Source organism: Chaetura pelagica, unplaced genomic scaffold, assembly GCF_000747805.2.
Source record: "Chaetura pelagica isolate M959 unplaced genomic scaffold, ChaPel_1.0 scaffold76, whole genome shotgun sequence".
NCBI classification, from domain to species: Eukaryota; Metazoa; Chordata; class Aves; order Apodiformes; family Apodidae; genus Chaetura; species Chaetura pelagica.
Window position 1 is genome coordinate 11,708,835 of NW_009970723.1, and position 20,212 is coordinate 11,729,046.

Consider the following 20,212-nt stretch of genomic DNA (forward strand, 5'->3'; position numbering starts at 1 on the left):
GGGGCGGAGCGGAGCGGGGCGGAGGGGCCCGGGGTCCCGCGGGTCGCTGCGGGCACCTCCCGGCGGTGCCGAGCGCGGGGCTCGGAGCGGGGACGCGGCTCCTGCGTGTGATGGGACAGGGGCTGGTAACTCGGTGCCTGTAACTGGAGAAGGAGGTGTGATTTGCAAGATGGTGTTGGTCGTCGCTTTGGAAAGGAGGTTACTCGCTAAGTTTTGGGTGTGTTGGAAGGAAAGGGGGTAAGAGGGTCTGTCCGTTTTCTTGCTCATTCATAAGGGAAACAAACCACGGTTCCTGACGGGCTGTTTTCTGACAGTCCATGGACTTGCTCAGGTGTCCCTTGTCAGTTATTGCAACATAATTTACAAAGAACGCCACGTTCGAGCAATTAAATACCGGCTCTGGTTAACTTGTTCTTAGGCACGGCAGCGTGGGTGCAGGGCTGTGGGTGCTCCGAGACCTCACCGGTCTCTTGCACAGTTAATCTCTACTCATGAATGTTAAGTACAGCCAGGGTAATTTCCGTGTATTTGTTGCAGGTCCAGAACTGCACATAACGAAGAAGAGAAATACAATGGATTTTCTGTATAACCGTGGCGAAAAAAAAAAAAAAAGTATATATATATATATAAACAAAACAAAACCCACAAAACCCAGACAAAAAAACCCCAGCAACAAACAAAACAAACAAACCACAAAAAAAACCCCAAAAGCAACCCACACCAAATAAATAGAAAATAACAAAACCTTAGCTAGCTGTCAAAAACCTTGAAAAATAAGAAGTTCCACTTACTATTTGGAATGTTTGTAACAAATGTGCATGTGTAGTTAAGCATGGCACCAAACTCTACCCAGATCAGAACTTGAGTTTCATGAGATTGTTTTGAAATATTAGTTTTGTAAAGAAAATTACCTGGTGTGTTTAAGTATGTTTACATAAAGAATAAACTTACGGTCTTCCTAGTGTTTATCAGAATTAATTCAAGATTTTAAATTTCATTAAGATTAATTAAGCACCTTCAGTAGATTTGAGCAATGTCAAATTAAGATCCTTGTATTTCTACAATGCCACTGGACAAATATGTATCAGCTATGTGTGCACACCATTCATAATCTGTATTTAAAATACCTGCACATGCTTTTATCACCTTCCACATCTTGGGCTGAGAGTTCAGGGGTGAATGTTTGTCCCCACTCTGTACACATCTTAATGTATCTTTTAATGTGCAACAGTGCTTGAAGTCTCTTCTCCAAAGCTCCTTTCCTTTTCTGATGCCAGTGCCAAGGTCCCTTGCCTCTCCCTTGGACCCTGTTCTGGGGCTGGTCACTTTCCATAGTGACGAGAGAGCTGCTCCATGAGGGGAAATGCCGTGAACAATGAAGTGAACTGCAAAATATTGGCAGTGGACTGCAGGGTGGGCTTCAGAGTGCACTTTTAATCTTTTGACATACTAATAAGCACTAGGGCTGAAAACACACATTTTTAAAACACTGAAAGTACAATAAATTAGGCTAAATGTGCTTATGTATTCTTTAAAGGCTTTTTCTCTAGCATTCCAGAATAGTTGTCTTTTCAGTCCTGATTTTTAGTTACAATAACTGCATTAATGCTGTGTGAAATCAGTCTGTCTTTGTTTAGTTCTGCTCCGTTTACTTCTCTAGGGAACACTTAACTTATTCCTCAGTTGAAATCTGTGTATGTTTAAAAATGTTCACTGGTTCAAAGAAATATAACATGTATGGAAGTCAGTAGGGAAATACCTGTTAATTTAAGTGTATTTTTAATTATTTATTTAGTTTGTGCTGGAAAGTTACTTAAACAGAAGTGTTTTTAAAAGTACACTTTTTTTTTTTTTTTTGTGTGTCAATTTATGTTATCTAATCCTATTAAATGTAGGCTGTACTTGAAAATGCATTTCATATAATTCCAGTGAAAAAATAGAGATATAATTGCTATGCCATTTTTATGGAGCTGGGTTTCTGTTACCTCAGATGTCAGGCTTACCAGGTTACAGAGGGAATGACAGGCATGACAGCCAAAGCTCTTTTCCCAAGTGCTGTCACTGGGATTAGAGAGAAAAAAATGTGTCGGGTTTTTAGTTGGCAAGTTACCTCTGCACTCAGTTTGGAATTTGTTTTCTTCTAAGTACTTCTACGTAAGAACATTTATGCACCACTAGTGTCCTTAGGTGGGCTTGGTACATGCGCTTCCATGTTCACATACTTCATGCTCTTTTACAGTTTAATCTGAAAAAGATAGATGTTAAACCCACTTGATAAGTTATCCATCCTCAAGACATAGTTGTTTCTGTGTACAATGGATAGGTTAAAAGAAGATAACCTACTACAGGGATGCTTTTACATTTCCCATTCAATCGCATTTTTAATCCAAATAGAAAACATGAGTTATTGAGGCATTTATTAATGATATTTTCTTGAAGACTTTGGTCATTAGGTGTTGAAAAGAAGACACTGGTCCATAGATATATCTTTGAGTATGAAGGAATACGAGTACTGACAAGGTCAGAAGTAACTGAATAGTAAGTAACTCAATACAATGTTTTAACAAGAAAAGTTTTAGAATCTACATTTGAACACAATGATTGAGAAGATACATTTGAGTGTCAGTGGATTAAAGAAAGCGATATATTAAGCCCTGGAAGCCAAGCTGTAATGTACTGAAGAAGTGAGCTGTGGAAAGGCTGCAGTTTTCCAGTTGGGAACCATGAACTTGCTATGTATAGGCCTGAACTTGCCATGGTTGGCCAGGGAACTGATACTCACTCTAGCATTTCTGACTTGCTGATCACTTAGACTGAGTCTTTCAAGCTTATTCACATTCATTATTTTTAAAGGAGTTAAGTATTCTTAGCTGTGTCTAATAAAAGGTATTGAAAAAACATTTTCATCAACAGTTTATTTCTAGCATGTGTGCATGTGCACACATAGAACTGATAGGAAGCTGAGAAAAGTTTTCAAAGTGTCAAGGTTATTAAAGGGTGTCTTTTGCATTTTTGTTAGATTATTTGATGATAAAGCATCCAGCCTGCATAGTAAAGTGAGAATTGGCATAGAATAATGCTGGGAACATGGAATTTATTGAAGAAGTGTAGGAGCAGAAGTCAAATGAGTACCTATCTGAATGCTCTTGAAGCATCTCAAGCCTCACATTTTGTCCAAAATCCTGTTGTTGTTGAAATTAAAGGAAATGTTTTCAATAAATTCGAAAGACCGAGGAATTTCCAAAGTAAATGTGTGTGATGTCCTTTAAAGATGTCTGTGTAGTCATAATGCAAAATTTCATGCACATAATATATTTAAAAGTAGTGTTTTGAGATGACTAAACTTTCCTGTGGAAAACTGGGAATTGGGCTGGAGCAAGTGAATTCTTATGGGTAAGAAGGTTACTGGAGAAGAATTACAGCTATCCAACATGCACTGAGAAGGAAAAGAGGCTCGGATCGCATGTCGTCACTAGAAAGTCTACATCTGTTTTTATGAGTGAGACTATTAATTTAGTTCTTCCTCAAATTACACTGTGTGCATTGTTTGCTGTAATAAATTTGAGCTACAGTTTCCTTTTTATACTTTATTTACATTCACTTCTGATTTGCATTTAGACTGAGATGTTGATATAAACCATTTAATATCAGGTTGCCAGGAGTGCAATTACAGAACTGCAAGTCATGGCAGGGTCTGTATGGAGAGCTAAGCCCTCCAAAAGGAGGCATAATTCAATTTAATGTCTTCTTTAGCCAAAGTTTTTGGGTGGTAGTGAAGCTATGAGATTCAGGGGGAAAGTCAAATGCTTTGCAGGTGCTGAAGACAATTCAAGAGATGATTTATGATAATTTAAGACATAAATTAATTCAAAAAGAGCTGGAAAGCATCTTGGTCTCCCAGTATGTTAGAAAAACAAAAGGCAATTGGAAAAAAAAAAAAAAGCCATAGAATGTTCTTGAGTCCAAGACAATCATGCCAAAAATAGCAAGAATTAGTTATGTTAGCTGAGGAGAGGATACATTACAGTTTTGCATATTGATGTCTACCAAAGTAAGTATCTCAGTATTGCTGTAGTTCCGCAGGAGCAGAAGCACATTATACGCTCCTGTCACCTGGCTGATACCTATCTGGGAAAATTGCTCAAGGGGTTGTTCTATCCCACACAGATATTGGAAGGAGTGTTGCCACTGATGCTAGTGAGTGATGGATCAGGAGTTATTTAAAGGTAAACCGAAGTGCTCAGTGGAACGCTATTATTGGCTTCAGTGGCATTTCTCACAGATTAATCATTTGCTCGTTAGTAGAGCTGGAATCAAGCTTGGCAGTTCCTGGATTCTGTTCCTGTGGTTAGGCCACCAAATCCCACTGTCCCTCTGGAGGTTCCAGCAGACAATACCAAGCCAACAATAATCTAACCAGAAATAGAGCATGAGGGAAGTAGTAACAATAAATTCATTAACACAGTAATTACTAAAGTGAAGAGAATCTTGCACATGGAGTAGTTATGCTTTAAAATTATCCTCTTAAAAAGAATAAAGTAATAGTAGGAGTATCAGGCAATGAAGAAAATGAGAATAACTGCATCTTATTGAGGGAGCTGGCCTACTTTATGGCCTTGGTGGTAAAGATGACCTTGTTTATGTGGAATGTTCATAGGCAGAGGTGGAATAAGGTGGAATATGAAAGAAGGATATACTGCCCTGTGGCAGGATATCTACTGTAATGGGTGAAGCTTTAAAGACCTTGGCTTGATTGATGCTCACACGCCAGAGATTGTTGTGTGTCTCGTGCAATAATGGAGTGGCTCATCTTAAAGGATAAACATCACTCTGAATATGGACTAACAACAGTAATAATTCCATACAGCATCTGTATGACATTTAGGTTTATAACCAATATTTTATGTTTGCTGCTAGGAAGTTTCTCAGGGGCTGAGCTGAGGCAGCCTCTCCATCAGTCCAGTGAGGCAGGGTCTCTCCCACTCCTGCAGCTGCTCAGGCTGACTCCAGGCTGGAGGTAAAGCAGAAGTAATTTCCAGCAATTTGCATCTCTCTTTCCAGTCCCAAGTGTTTTTACCAATTACACTCAGGTACTATACTAATGAAGTAGATGTAGGTGCCACGGTGCGTAAGACCTTTTAGAAAAGCACAGAAAAGGCTGTACTGCTGCTGGTAAAGAGTGTGACTTTAACAACACACATGTATTCTGGTAAACTGCTGGAAAATCGACAGAGGAAAGTAGAAGAGACTGTAGGAAGATTGACATTCAAAGTACAACATACTTCAGCCTGACTATATGATGGAAATGCCTATCAGAGTTCTAAAGCTGTATTTCTTGTATCTCTCTTCTGAGCTTCTACTTCCACTGCAGCCTGTACCTGAATAGCTACCAGATGACTCAGGTGTGGCTATAATAGCAGCAGTGAAGCTACAATATATGACATGTTTCCTCTCTAGTGGTACCAAGATAAAACTGAAAAAACCTGTCTTCATTTATATCTACATGCTGTAATTGTCTTTTTTCAGTGGCAAGGTCAGCAGTGTAGTCAGAGCAGTGGCATGCTGTGTTGCTGTTGTTTCATTTGGAGAGGTAAATATTTAACAGCAGAAGCTTGAAAACGGGTAATTACAGTGTGAAATTTGCTCAGAGTTTTGGGAACCATGGTTATTTAAATAATTATATTTGCATAGTATCATTACTCATCTTAGACAAAGCTAGGAGGAAGAACTGTTTCTAATTTGTGTAATCTCAGTAGCCATCCAACTACTTGGCACCATCTATCTCATTAAGCCCTAATAGAGGGTGTTGAATTGTTTGAACACACTTGCTACATCATTCAAAGATGCTGCATAGATCCGTCTGATAGTCTGTGTAATGACCCTGGCTATGCTGGAAATAATCAAGGCTGGGTTAAAAAATGATGTTGCTGTGATTATTGCATAATTAGATAATATTATATTAGATAATATTGCATATTATCTTAATATATATACTCTTAAATATTTAAAAACTTTAAATCTGCTCTTGGCATTGCATGGAATAATTATTAATAATAGCATATGAATGCTATACATCCAGAAAATTAAATATGTGTATAAACATAAAACTTTATCACTTAAAACTACAGTGATTTTATTTTATTTTTTTACTTAAGTTGGTCATCCTTCATCATTGGCAAAATCGAAGACTGGGTTTAAAGATTCCTTGTGGTGAGGATATGTACCTATTTAGTGAGTCCTTATGTAAATGGTATATAAAATTAGAATGTAATTCCACAGAATTGCTTGCTCTGTTTTTCAGGATTTTAATAGCTTGGGGATGAGACTGATTTCCCACTGCCTTGTGCTTTTTGTAGTCCTGTAGATTGTTGTACAGGATGTACAGACTGGATATAAAATGGTTTCATTCTGCTTTGACACACGCATTAAATATGCACAGTCAGACCTGTTATATTCAAATGATAAGAACATCTGTCTATGTGCAGATGGTAACTGATCTAAATGAGAGTTCCTGAAAAGCTGTTCATTCAGGACACTTGGCACGTGGGACATGCAGCTGTGGACTGCAAAGCCATGTGCTTCTTCTTCGTCATATCTCTGTGTTCAGTATGACAGCAATTGTGTGAGGCTTTTGGCCGGTACCTTCTCTGACTGCATTTAGAAAACTGATGGCCCTATGAGTAACAGAAGCAGAAACTTCCGCAGGAGGGCTGAGAAGGTCTGAGTGGGTGCATGCAGTTGTGCTCTGGTTTCACATCTTACTGTCAGGTGTTGGACATTTCTAAATAAAAGTAATTAGGATAACATTAATTCTGCATCTGATGTCTGCTGTTTTTATATTGCATCACAACTAGTGTTTTTTTTTAAATCCCCTAAGTGAGACATTTAGTGTGCAACAGTACTTTTCTAAGTTAGATTCAAAACTTTAAGGATCTCCAGCTGAACTGGCTGGCCAAGGGGTAGTTTACTACTACAGTAAACCTTAGTATAGAAGCTGACTTGGAGATACATCTTATGCAAATCTGAAGAAAACGTTTCTCTAGCCCTGCAGTCATACATTTGAAATATAGCATAAACATAAAAGACATCCTGATCTCTCTTGGGTCAAATAGGTGACTAAAACTATTAAAAATATTAATTTTCTTAATGTGTATTACAATAAAGATCTGTAATCAACATCTTTAAAACAAAGGATCCAACCAGATCAGCATAGACAGTTTGTTGTTATATAGTGATAGCCAAGTAACCAAATGAAAAATGGAAATCACATCAGTTCTAACACATGCTTACAGCTGCAGTTACTTAGTTTTGATTCCCTGGGGAGCTCCTAGTCCATTGGTTGTCTGATATCAGGAGTAAATTCCTTGTCAAAGCAACGTCCAGTGGCAAAACTCTGTGCTGTGATTCTGTATATACTTAATTGGGATTTCCAGGGAGTGCTACATAGCACAGGTATTGAAACCAAGCTCTAAACTGTCAGATATTTGTCCTTTTTACATGTAGCATGTTCAGTAGTGATTCTGCATAATAATACAGGGGATACTGGAATTTTAGGAACATTAAGTAATTATCATGTATGTAGAAAAATAGCTCTTTGTTAACACTTCAGTCTAGTAAAAATGTTTCAAAAACTTTTGGGACTGCAAGTGTTGGAAAGCTTAAACAGATGGATGTCCCAAGCAGCCAAAAGCATTTCTGTTTCCTAATGCTCTTAAGAATGTGCTGAAGGGTCAGTTAGGACTGAAGAATGGACATTAGCACAGCAGTGAAATTAAGTGGCAAAATACAACTTTAAACACATTAAAAATGGGAGAGAATAAGGAGCAGGTGCTTGCCTTAAACCACAGTATTGCTTGTGAGCAGAGTGTGGTAAACTGACTTCACATCATGTGGCCACAACAAGGCAGGTGATCTTTTCCAGACTGAACGTACAACCAGCCTTGCTAGGAAAGGGAAGTTAAATGCAGACAAAGGATGCTGCAATCTGGCCAAAGCTTTATATCCCTGTAAAAAATGAGAGTCATGATGGCTGCCTCTTGGATCCTGTATATGGGGTGTCTCAAGAATAGGACCCAAAAGCTATATCAGCCTTTGACCAGAAGTCAAGCAAGAGTTTTGAAGCTGATTACTTCATTCATTTCTCTCTTTCTTTCACTTTTTCTTAGGTGCTGTCTTAATTAACCTTAATCTTAATTAACCATACTTCCAGTATGGCCAGAGGAAAGAAAGGGGAGGAAACAGAAAGGAATAAGACAAGAGTGAAGGAGTATTTCTTGACTGAAAGTGAAAAACCAGTGAGGCCTCCCAACAAATGTAAAAATACATAGTGCAAACTGAAGGCTGTCAGTCCAGGCCCTCTCAGACTTGCCAAACCTGGCTGTTAGCCATACTGAAGGGCTTCCTTGCTGAAAGCAGCTTGGCTTTAAGCTGTCAAGGCAGGCCATTCCCATCCCAGTCAGAATTTCTCAAGTGTTTTACATTCAGATACTCATAGGACCAGAAACTGGAACACAAGTCTTCCCTTCTTTGTTACATGTGCAAAGTAAGGGAAAGCCCCAGGTTACAGTTTCTTCCTGGCCCTACAAATGCTCTTTGGGCTTCATAGATGCACTATGAAAAAAGTTCATCAGAAGGACTGTAACACAACACTTCCTAAGCTGGGGGTTAGCACTGGCCTCTGGGACTTGGTGGCTGAAAACTTCTCAAACTGAGGTGACAGTGGAATCTGGGTTTTCTAAATCCTGCTTAAATTAGTGGATCCTAATCCATATTTACTGCTTGAGGTCTGTGGGTCAGACAAGGAAAGAAACAGCTCAGCTTGGGCTCCCAGCAGTGCTTCAAGGTGGTCAAAACCTGGGCTGTTCCAGGCACAGAACTGCAGGGGAATTAGAGATCTACCCTGTCCCCCTTTTCTTAGGTACGCTCAAATGGTCTTAGCTTGTCTCTGATGATTTTATCTAGTCTGTTCTTAACATGCCCAGAGCAGATCTCTAGATATGTAAAGAGCTTCAATCTTGAAAAATCGTCACATAAAGTCAGTTTATTCTCTTTATGGAGATAACTCTTGAGTTCAAATGAGAGTACTGAAGCAGCTTTAATGCAGTCTCTTTGGTGAGGTGGTAAGAGCAGAGAAGAGGCACCTGAAGAGCTTAAGTGTGTTTCCAAAGTAACAGCTCCTCTGTACACAGTGCAAGTCCTACCAAGAGGTCACATACCACCTGGGTGGGGAGTGGCATAGCCAGCCTGCTTCTGCCTATGCCAGCAGTGTCCCCTTGTTGTCCCCTCTTGGGGGTCTGTGAACTGTTGTGGGAAGCTCTTTCTGAGAGCAAGCTGAAAGCTCTTCTTCTCTCCACCAGAGGCAGATTTTGTGTCACAGAAAGTCATCTGTTGCATTCACTGCAGTTTTTGACTTGTCCTGATATTGAAAATACCTGATATTGAAGATCATATCAGTAGTTTTGCATCCCTAATTTGCTAGTGATTTGCACTCCCAAATTGTGGGAACAAATAATTTCATGTGTAATTTAAAAAATGTGGCCTGTGGAGTCTATTTGCAGTAACCATATTAGTTAAATTACCAGTGTGATTAACTGTAAGAATGAGTGTGCTTTCATAAATGTCAAAGCAATTATTTATGTTAATTTATTCCACTCCTTACAATATGGCTGCAAAAATCCGAACTAGTGTTTTTCAGATAATATATTCCATATTTTGTGATGGGGACTTGAGAGAAGTTTCTTCTTTCTAGGGCAATTAGATTACCCTAATTTGAATTGAGATTATTTTCAATGTTCTTTACTAGAGTTTAGGAAATTGTGAGTAAAGGGATTTTCAGTGTAGGTGGTCAGCAACATATTTAGCAACAAAGGACAATACTAGACCATTGTTTCCACATCCTTTCATTTGGTAGGATTGAAAACAGTGTGCATGAGTTGAGTGTGTATGAGCAAATACTTTGTGATTATCAAACGAACCCTCACTTCTACAGTGGCACCACTTATATATTTATTTCTGTTTTAGTGGCAGATGCATTCCCACGTTCCCCTGCTCTGCCAAGGGGGGTTGGACTTGGTGATCGTCAGAGGTCCCTTCCAACCCCTAACTTTCTGTGATCCTGTGATCTGCCTAGAGATTAGCATCACCTCACCTTTGCTCATTCAACTATGTTTTCACAAGTGTTTCTAGGAAATGATCTGTTGTAAAAGAACAAGAACAACTTTAAAACATATTGTTGGTTTGTTCCTTTAGAGCTGGGTCCAGTACAGAATGCAGCTACCCAACTAGTTAAATCTGCACAACTGAGGAGGTTTTCATTTCTAGGCAGGGATGGTGAAAAACAGTTTGGATTTACTGGACTGGTAAGACCTTCAGTCAGACCTTCCACCAGCTACAGCTCAAAAGTATAGCACCAAAGAATATTTCTTCAAGCAACTACTTTGCATTTTCATTGCTACTTACAACTTTTTAACTATTTAAATGCTGAATTTATGAAGTAGAAATAATGGATTTTATATATATACACGATCTTTTTTTTTTCAGTAGTTTGAGGAATTGTGGGATTATACTTTATTTATGATGTTTTTCCAGGAACCAATGTATTGCTAGGTTTGTGGGCAATCAAGTGTAGGTATTTCTTACGTGTATTATTATAGTTTAGCCAAGCTTAACTGGAAAGAATGTTCATCTCTCAGGCAATGGCTCAGGTGTCATGTCTGTGAACTGGGGCTTCTGACTGCTATTCCAAATTGCCATTTTGCTGTTAAATCCTCTGTTCTTATTTCAAGAGGCATCAACATCATGATTAGGAGCCTTCTTGCTGAAAGGTCAGACCTTTATCTTTTGGGACTATCAGAGAGCTCTGTTATTAAAGTAGTTATAGCCTCCTTTCAGCCCTCCTTAAATTCAGTGTTAAGGTCAAAAGAATTAGTTTATGATCACACTTACCCAAAAGTTGGATATACTATGCTAGCCTAACTTTGTACTGTATCAAGGTTTTATCTTCTGAGCTGTCAGCCTGTTGTCATGTGAACGAAGCACTTATTTCAGTTAAAATAAATGTAGGAAAGTAAAACTCATACTTAACCCAAACCCCAATAGCTTTGAAAGGTATGGTATTAAAAGATTAAAGAATCATGCATGATTTAACAGGTGTTCTGTTAAATTTGAGTGAGAGGATTCAGGTTTGCCACCGTGAACCAAGAATGACCATCATTCAACAAGACTGAAAAAAAATGAATGCTTACTAATGAAAAGAGCTCTTACAATGGAAGAGCAATATCCTGTAACAATACTGTAATGAAAAAGCATGGAGCTTCAGGAGTTGTGTGCCTCTCACATGTAACTATGACACACTGTACCTTTTCTGCAAAACTCTAGCACTTTTTATATTTTTTTCTGCTAATATTTCTTTGATATGGGTGACTGGATTTTAGAACAACTCTAGACCACTGTTGGAAATCAGTTGACAACTGTAATTAGTTTAATATAAAAATGAAACCAGCAGACTTGGAACACTACAACCCAATAGAAATGAAATTATTGACTTCTGTCCTTCATTTTTCATATGTCATGTTAGCCTTGTATCTTTTTTGTTTGTATTTGTTGTACCAGATATTGATAGACATTTTCACAAGTAGTTTTGTCATAGTAAAAAAATTATTTCAGTCTGTTGGGTACTAAATTCATATGGGTAGCTGAAGTTCTAGAGCAAAATTATGGCTTCTGTTATTTTTAATCTACTGATCAAAAGTTATGGTCTTAAAGAATGCAAAGAAGGCTTGTAATAAGCAACAGTATTGGAACCATTCATGTTACTGCTGTAGAAATGTTTCACTACTGCTAAATATTGCAATGTTATAAAATCTTTCTTGACAACAGGCCAGTGGGTTTTCAAGGAGGTTTCGGTATCCATTTCCCACTTCACTAAAACTCCTGTTCTTTATCTGACCTGATATTCCCCCTGACTGGATAACCTGGGGTATGCTTCAACACCCACTGCAGCCTGTAGGACAGGGGGACACTGAATGAGGACATTGAAATCAATGCCTCTCTCCTATTCCCTGTCTGAGGCTGCAGATCCTCTTACTCTAAGCCAGCCCTTGTGCTCAAATGTCCCCCTCAGGGTGAGGGTCCTTATCCCAGGACAATCCCTTTCCTTGCTCATTTCCTTTCTCAAAGCCCTAGAGCTTCACCAACTCTACAGGTCCTGCAGTTCTTCTGCCTTCTGGAATGTGATGAGCCAGAGGTGGTGAAAGGGTAGCGGAGGCTAGAAACAACAGCAGATGAGGGCCAGGTTGTATCAATTCTTAAGAATTTTGGTATCATTTGGTGTCATGTACATGTAGAGTTTTTGCTCTTTTATATTATCAGTACACCACATGTCTCTGTTCTGAAGTCAAGGGGCTTTTATCCATCGAACAGATAAAGGAAATTGCAATACAGACTTCCCTGCACCATTGCAGGGAACAGCATTTAAAATCAGAGATGACATGGAATGGCTGTCTTATTCATGAAAGAAAAGATGAGGATTTTTTTCCCACTCAGTTTTGTGTTTTATGGGTTTTTTTTGGTGGCACTTTCAATATGTCTTCTAGCTTAGGTCTTGATCAAAATTCCTACACTAAAATGCTACTGTATTGACCTTTGAGTATTTATTTTCTTGTCTGATTCCCAGCTATTTGGGAATTTAATATTATTTGCAAATAATATTAAACTACACAAGAAGGTTCAAAAATCAGTACCCTTTGAGGTTGACATATGCTGTATTTTTTAAATAACTCAAAGCACCTAGTGAAATGAGAAGAGTGTGAATAGGGAGGAAACAATAGGAACAGTTCTTTATTTGTTATTTACTGTCCTCACTAAAGGATATCTGTAACTTGATTTAGCAGATAATGACCAAATGTTTTTAAATCAAATAATTCATCTTAATTAGAATGTTCCTCAGACATGGTAGGTTTTGACATAATGGTAACATTTTAATTGAATTTATAGGAGAGTTCGTTCATCCAGAGAAAACAGATTTTAAACACACGAGTGTAGGATAGTGTAAATCTGCTTACCTTCATCCTGAGTCGTGCATATGCTGTCTGCCCTTGGAAAGCAGGTGGAGACAGAGCCAGGGTCCTGTAATGTAGATTTACGGTGCTGTTTGCCTAGTACTAAAAAACCCAGTAATTTTAAAATGGAAGATTTGGTACAAGTCAGTAATTTCTGGCTTGGAGTGTTTCTGCCGTGGTGAGCAGTGGTGTGCCATGGCAGCAGTGTCCCCCAGGGCCACCCAGCTGCCACAGCACTTCTGGTGCCACGGGGGCTTCTCTTTTCTCTCCACAGAGGCAGGGGGCAAGAAGCTGCGGAGCACCGTCCAGAGGAGCACTGAGACAGGGCTGGCTGTGGAGATGAGGAACTGGATGACCCGTCAGGCCAGCCGGGAGTCGACAGATGGGAGCATGAACAGCTACAGCTCTGAGGGAAAGTAAGCAGCAGCTATTACTGTGGTTACCTGATGTTTCTCCATGAAAATGGTAGTTAGACAAAAGTGAGGTGAGCACTGTAGGTCCTGTTAGTCCAGAATTCCCTTCACAAGCTAGTGTCATTAATGGACCAAGCCCATCTTCCTGTGTAACCAAAAGAGTCTCCCATTGTTGGTGCAGGAATGATGAGAATAATTTCTGCAGTGCTGCGATAAAGGCACTTGGTGGGTCAGAGGCTCAGTGGGTGGTGTGGCAGGTGGGGCAGCAGGCACAGAGCACTGGGTAGAACACAGAAAAGGACAGTTTCTCTTCTGAAAACACCTCACATACAACTGTGCTTTGCAGTGCAAAGCATTTCCAGAGCTTTTCACAGGGCTCAAGAATTTTTCAGAAACTCTGTTAATTAAACTTGAAAAAATGATCTGGGAAGAAGTGTCATGTGTCATGCTTTTCAGAAAAGCCCAAATTAAAGACTTCTGAGTGGTATGTCCAAGACATTGCCCAGAAAAAATTTACTGTGAATAGATTTATTCGTGGTATTCACAATATGCCTATACTGGATAATGTCTCTTACATGTCCAAGTTGATGCACTATATGCCCTTGGAATGGACAGTTATTTATGGTTGGTCATTATAAATCTCATTAGTTCTTGTTGCCTTGTAATGGGTCATAGATAATTTATGGCAAGATTTTGAATTTTATGTTACTTTGGTCGATTGCCACAATGAATAATAATGAATAATTATATGCTTAATTATATGCATAATAATGAATAATTATATATGCTATTCTCAAAGACATTTCTAGCAAAATGTTTATCATTAATGCTGATTTTTAAAGGTACTTTTAGAAATAGTGACCAGTAATCAGTCTAATGTCATAATTTCACTGCATACTTTTAACAGTCAGACATTGAGTTAATGTTGACTAAGAAATGTGAGCAATTTTGTCTTCATGTAACTAAATTACTGGTAAGGCCATGTAGTAAGTATCTACTGAACTGGTATCATACGAATACTACAATAATTAAGAGTGGTCTTTAGTATATTGGGAAAAGAGCATCACAGAAAAATATTAATGTGCATGTTAGACCTAGTGAGGATTAGTGTTTCTATCACCTGTTTGTGTATATGATGGACGCTGAATTGCTGCTTGTTGAACACTGGGAATTTTTTAAAATTACAGTAATTGTTTCAACAGTGTCGTAAATTCCTTATGAGCACTAGTATCAAAAATATAAATGCTAAGTGTGAAACATACAGAAAATGGAAAAAAAAAGGGGGGGGGGGGGAAATCAAAGGGTTTTTTTTTTTATGTTTTTTCAATATTATTTTTAAGTTTGATTTTCCCTGGTGTGAGGTTGGCTGCAGACAGCCAGTTCAGTGATTTTCTGGATGGACTTGGTCCTGCTCAGCTTGTAGGACGACAGACTTTGGCAACACCATCAATGGGTAAGGATTTTTGTCCTATAAATATGATATAATCTACTGGGTCTGGTAATTAGAACATAGAAATTATCTAGAATCTAATTCTTTATATATGGATTTCCCATGTGATTTTGAACGACTCAGTTAAGACCAAAACTATAACCTCAGCCAAAGTTGAACTTAATTGTGGATGCTCACTACGACATTCAAAAGTAGAAATGTGTTTTGAAAAAATCACTTTTTCGTCTTCTTCAGTTTTCTGTCTTTAAAATGTAGCTGTTTAAGCCAATCCTTTCTCTTGGATAGTATTGGATAAAAATGGAAATTCAGATGCAACGTATTTGTTATTATTGTGCTTACAGACTTTTTTAAATATTCACAAGTTATCTTTTCATATCTAGTTTTAAGCTAGAGGTATAGTGAACAGATTTCAAACAGTTTTACAGAGCTGCTTTGTACTAATTCTCTTACTGCCTTTTTAAGTCTGAAATTCATTAGACAAAAAAAAGATTTTATTTGAAGTGATAGGTGCATGGGAAATGGGAGACAAGATGTTACTGCACGGGGGATTGTTTATTAATGTAAATAGCAGTGAAGAAGATAAGTATTAAATTTTCTAGCAGTTTTAAAATCTAGATCATACTAATTGGTGGAATGCAGACCATGCAAGTCATCACATACTCATCCTAGAAATTCCCATAGCTTTTAAGATATTTAGCTATTTCTGAATTACAATACCAGGGTTTCTTTTTGTTGTCTAGGAGATATACAGGTGGGAATGATGGACAAAAAAGGACAACTGGAAGTAGAAATAATCCGAGCCCGTGGCCTTGTTGTAAAACCAGGTTCAAAGACACTGCCAGGTAAGAAAGAGAATCTTAGCAACAAGAATACAGTTCTACCAAAAAAAATCTAACAAACCCCTGACTTCTGAGGATTTACCGTTTAACTTAGGGTGAACTCTTAGGAAATTCACATATCAGTAGGTTATGGTATTGTACACTCCATAAAGCATTGAAAACATCAACCCTGCTTCAGGAAGAAAAGAAAAATCACACTGGGCCACCAGGAGACTCAAAAGTATTAAAGTAATAAAAAAATGCATGCTTGGTTATGGGGTAGAAAGAAAGGCATGTAGTGAAGATGTGGGATAGGAATCTTAGGGATAAGAGTGAATAAGGAGGTGTGGAATAGGTTGATACCTACTTGAAAAGTAGACCAGTATTTGGTACTTACTCCTTATTTTATAATCTGATGTCCTATAACACTATGTGAAAAGGACACTATAATGATATTTTTAGCAAGCTCTTCTGCCAAAATAGAAATCGTGTCAGTCTTTTTTTCACTGATTTTCACCTTGTAGATAATTTAAAATTATTAACAATTTGGAGCATTGATTCAAATCTCACCAAAGTCAATGCAAGTAATTCATTTACTTAACAGGCCTATTTTGCATACTGTACAGTATAGGGGCACTATATATAGGTATATCTGATTTTTCCAGGTCAAAATCTGAATTGTTTCATGGCAAAAGAAACATATGAAAAGAAGTAAAGAAAGAAGTATAGCAGGGAGAAAAGTCAAGATACATGGATGCTTTGCATGTGAATGTATGTTGCTTGTGGAGATTTGTTCATTTAAGTTATATATCCAGTAAAAGGCAGGTTTTATCATATGATGATGAAACAGTGCACCTGTTATGCAAAAAATTTTGACTTCTTTACTTACTGTTCCTTATTTTCTTTCTTCTAAGCACCATACGTAAAGGTGTATCTATTAGAAAATGGAGTCTGCATAGCCAAAAAGAAAACAAAGGTAGCAAGAAAAACGCTGGAACCACTTTATCAGCAACTTCTATCATTTGAAGAAAGTCCCCAAGGAAAAGTTTTACAGGTAATTCACATCAATATTCATCTGACTCTGAAAACATCACTTGTACAGTTTCCACAGAATTAGTTTCAAACTTCCTTCCATGCTTCATTTGGTGAGTTCTGCTATTTCAAATACTTGTTGAACAGATAAATACTACAGTAGTAAGTGTTGATGCAAGCAGGAGGTTCTGAGTAAAAGCTAGCTGTAGATTATCTTGCCACTACTGTATGTATGGGCACCTTCACTCACTGGGCTTTCTTTTGCATCATGGATAATTGCTCTGTTACTGCCCAGCTCATTTTTGTTGCTGTATCGTGATTAGTGTACACAGAAGCAAAGTATGTCATTAGTCAAATATCTAATTCCTTATTATACTTAAATAGCAGAGACATTTTATGAATCAGGTTGAAGCTGTCATAATTTTTGCCGACATTGTTCTGTTGTTTCCTTTGCTAACAGATAATTGTTTGGGGAGACTATGGACGTATGGATCACAAATCCTTTATGGGAGTGGCACAGATACTTTTAGATGAACTGGACCTGTCCAACATGGTGATTGGATGGTTCAAACTCTTCCCTCCTTCTTCCCTAGTAGACCCAACTTTAGCTCCTCTCACTAGAAGAGCTTCCCAATCATCTCTTGAAAGTTCAACAGGACCTTCGTATGCTCGCTCATAGCAGCTGTGAAACTGTTGTCATAGCAACCAGCGTTACAAAAAAAATAAAATTACAGGTCGCAAACCCTGGTAACACTGCATGCTTAATGTTGTGTCTTCTGAGCCTGTTTCTAGGGCTGCAACGCGATCCTGTGTTCTCAAGGAAGTTGCACACATTGTGCCCTATGGAAGGCCCTCAGGTGAAGGACTAAAGTCATGAAGAACTGATAGGTTTGGAGTTCAGGAACACTCCATTTTGGTCCAATCTGAAGCCATGGACTAAACTAAAAGAATCAATCTGTTTCATGCAACAAAAGTCCTTTTCAATGGCAAATCTGTTTTGTTGCTCCCATTTCTTTAGTTATCTGCCCTGCCCTCCTAAAGCTTGGTTATGCCACAGAAATGGAGTTACCCTCCCATGAAGCCATGTTACAAGTCACGGGATTAGCAGACACTGGAAGAAAAAGAAGAATGTAAGGATGCTGGGAAAGTCAACTGTTGTTTGAAACAGTTGCTTGAGATCTGAAAACTCGTCATATTGAAAAGGTTCAAGACAAAATGATGGGCTTCATACCTCCAGCTATAGATACAGTGAAACCCCAGATGTGATGAACTCTCTGAAAAATAAAATTCTGTGGATATACTGTACTGTATGAAATAAAAAATAACTTTTTTGCATGGACACAGATTTAGCTGAAAACTTAAATTATTTTCTTGGGGCTGCAACTTGCAAAAAAAAAAAAAGAATAAATCAGCCATTTTCAACAATTTATATTATTTTTAAAAGTAAATTTCACTAGTGCATGGTTTTAAAGGAAGAGAATGCAACAGGGTGATACAAAGACACACCACGTTTATCATTCTTTAAACCAGTCATGGTCTGTATTTTTGCAGACATATATTAAAAATAAAAAATAATTTCTAGCAAATATTTAAAATTCTGTTTATGTGACAAGAAATAAGTGTAATATATTAAATTTATTTAAATGTAAAAGGTACAAGCCTTGTAAGGTTCGACATAATGTGCAAATTGTACACTTCTTTTACCTCCTCCTTTCTCTGTCTCTTCTCCCAGTCTCCCTTCTTCCTTTTGCTCTTTTTCCCCCTCTACCTCCCAGGATGATCATCGTATTCTAAAATGGCTACATTTTGACTTACTGCTCTCTTATGCCCCATATTTGGTTCAGGGTTGCAGATTGTTCTGCATTTCTGAATTGTTTGAGAAAAATATTGTTTAAGAACTTACTTTTTTTCAAGCATGTTGAAAAGGATTTTGCAACATGGCTTGGGAGTACATTAATGTAATTCAGCATGTATTTGATAAAGAAGATATTTGAACTTTTTGCAATTTATTGTACAGTGCATGGTAACTTACTTTCATTTTTTCTCACCTTCAAATTGAATTCTACAGCAAAATACTGGAATCATGTGGCCATTGTAAGATGTCTTCAATAAATTTGTTTTCAGCACCAGCATCTTTCATTCAAAGGTGGAAGTATCATTTATTGAAGGTTTTTGGAAAGAGTAAAAATTAAGTACCTCATTGATTTTTAGAAAATAAATTTAAGCAGTTTTATTTGCACTACACCATATTAATTGCTACATTTTTGAGATTACAAAAACATCAAAGGTTACTAATTCATACAGTTCTGCTGTAAAGTTCAATTTTCGTAAGCTACATTTCTGTTGCAAAAGACAGATTTAAGTAATATCAGTCTGAAAAATGTCAATCTATGGTTCATAAAATAGCCTTAAAGAAAGCTTATCAGTACCACTCTGACAGCTGTTTGGCACCATTACCAAAGCCCTCACTGCAGTAAATGGATCATCAAAACCCTGTTTTTTGTAAATGGATCATCAAAACCCTGTATTTTGTAGCGGACAATAACTACCGTTGGGTGGTGCTGCAAGTTCAAGCTGCTCATTAAATTACGTTATTTAAAGGGAATGTAACTGGCTAACATTTAATACCAAACTATCCTTTTTTTTTCTGGGTCTTTGTATGCCTTTAATACCTATTTAAGGTTTAATATTGAAACCTTGCAATAACTTTTGAAATACACATTACATTTACCTTTAAGGCCACACAGAATTATTCTGATTTTATTTGAAAATCTCTGAAAGTTTCCCATTAAGAAATTGCAAATGCCTCATTAGAAGGCAAAAGTAATAACAGTATCACTTAAAATGCCTTTTACTTTGTGCAATATCATATAAATCAAGATTGTGTCTTGTCTTCAGAGTTTATATAATGGATTCTTGCTAAGTTAATGGACAGACTGGTAAAATTATATTTGTTGAAATAACTTAGACACCTGTCTACCAGCAGCAAATAAATGCTACTAACATGCAGTCTACAATATCCCCTAGGATATTAAACAAAAAAGCATAACCATTTTCCTAACACTGTGAGATGTGCTCACACATTCTTGTATGCATAGTCCTATATAATTTCAAATTTTAAAATCAAGGACATGATGCATGGAAGGTTTGTACATACTTGTCATTATGCAGTATTTATTTTAAAAAAAATTATGTATTTTTTTTTAATTTTCACACGTCTGCAACTCTACTTATGGTTTAGTCATGTAAATAGCACTATTCCAGTGATCACTGCTGTCCTGTACATAGTATGTTTTAAAAAGTTAAAAGGACTTACAGTTGGGGGAAAAAAAAAGGGCAGGTTAGGCCTGTAACGAACACCAACCAATGTAAATCAAATTCATTCTGGTGATGGTATTTAACACTTTAAATAAAACATTTTCTTTACAGAAAATGGGTGCA

The 20,212-nt window shown here is 37.6% G+C and overlaps 1 protein-coding gene across 1 annotated transcript in view; it reads left to right on the forward strand.

The window, feature by feature from the left end:
* The window catches only part of RIMS2 (regulating synaptic membrane exocytosis 2), a 303,972-nt gene extending 285,642 nt beyond the window's left edge, over positions 1 to 18,330 (forward strand). Inside the window, 5 exon segments of the mRNA XM_010006466.1 lie at positions 13,333 to 13,474; positions 14,812 to 14,924; positions 15,662 to 15,763; positions 16,654 to 16,793; positions 17,232 to 18,330. Coding sequence (XP_010004768.1) covers positions 13,333 to 13,474; positions 14,812 to 14,924; positions 15,662 to 15,763; positions 16,654 to 16,793; positions 17,232 to 17,450 — 716 coding nt within the window. The 3' untranslated portion in view covers positions 17,451 to 18,330.
* The last annotated feature ends 1,882 nt before the right edge of the window (positions 18,331 to 20,212 follow it).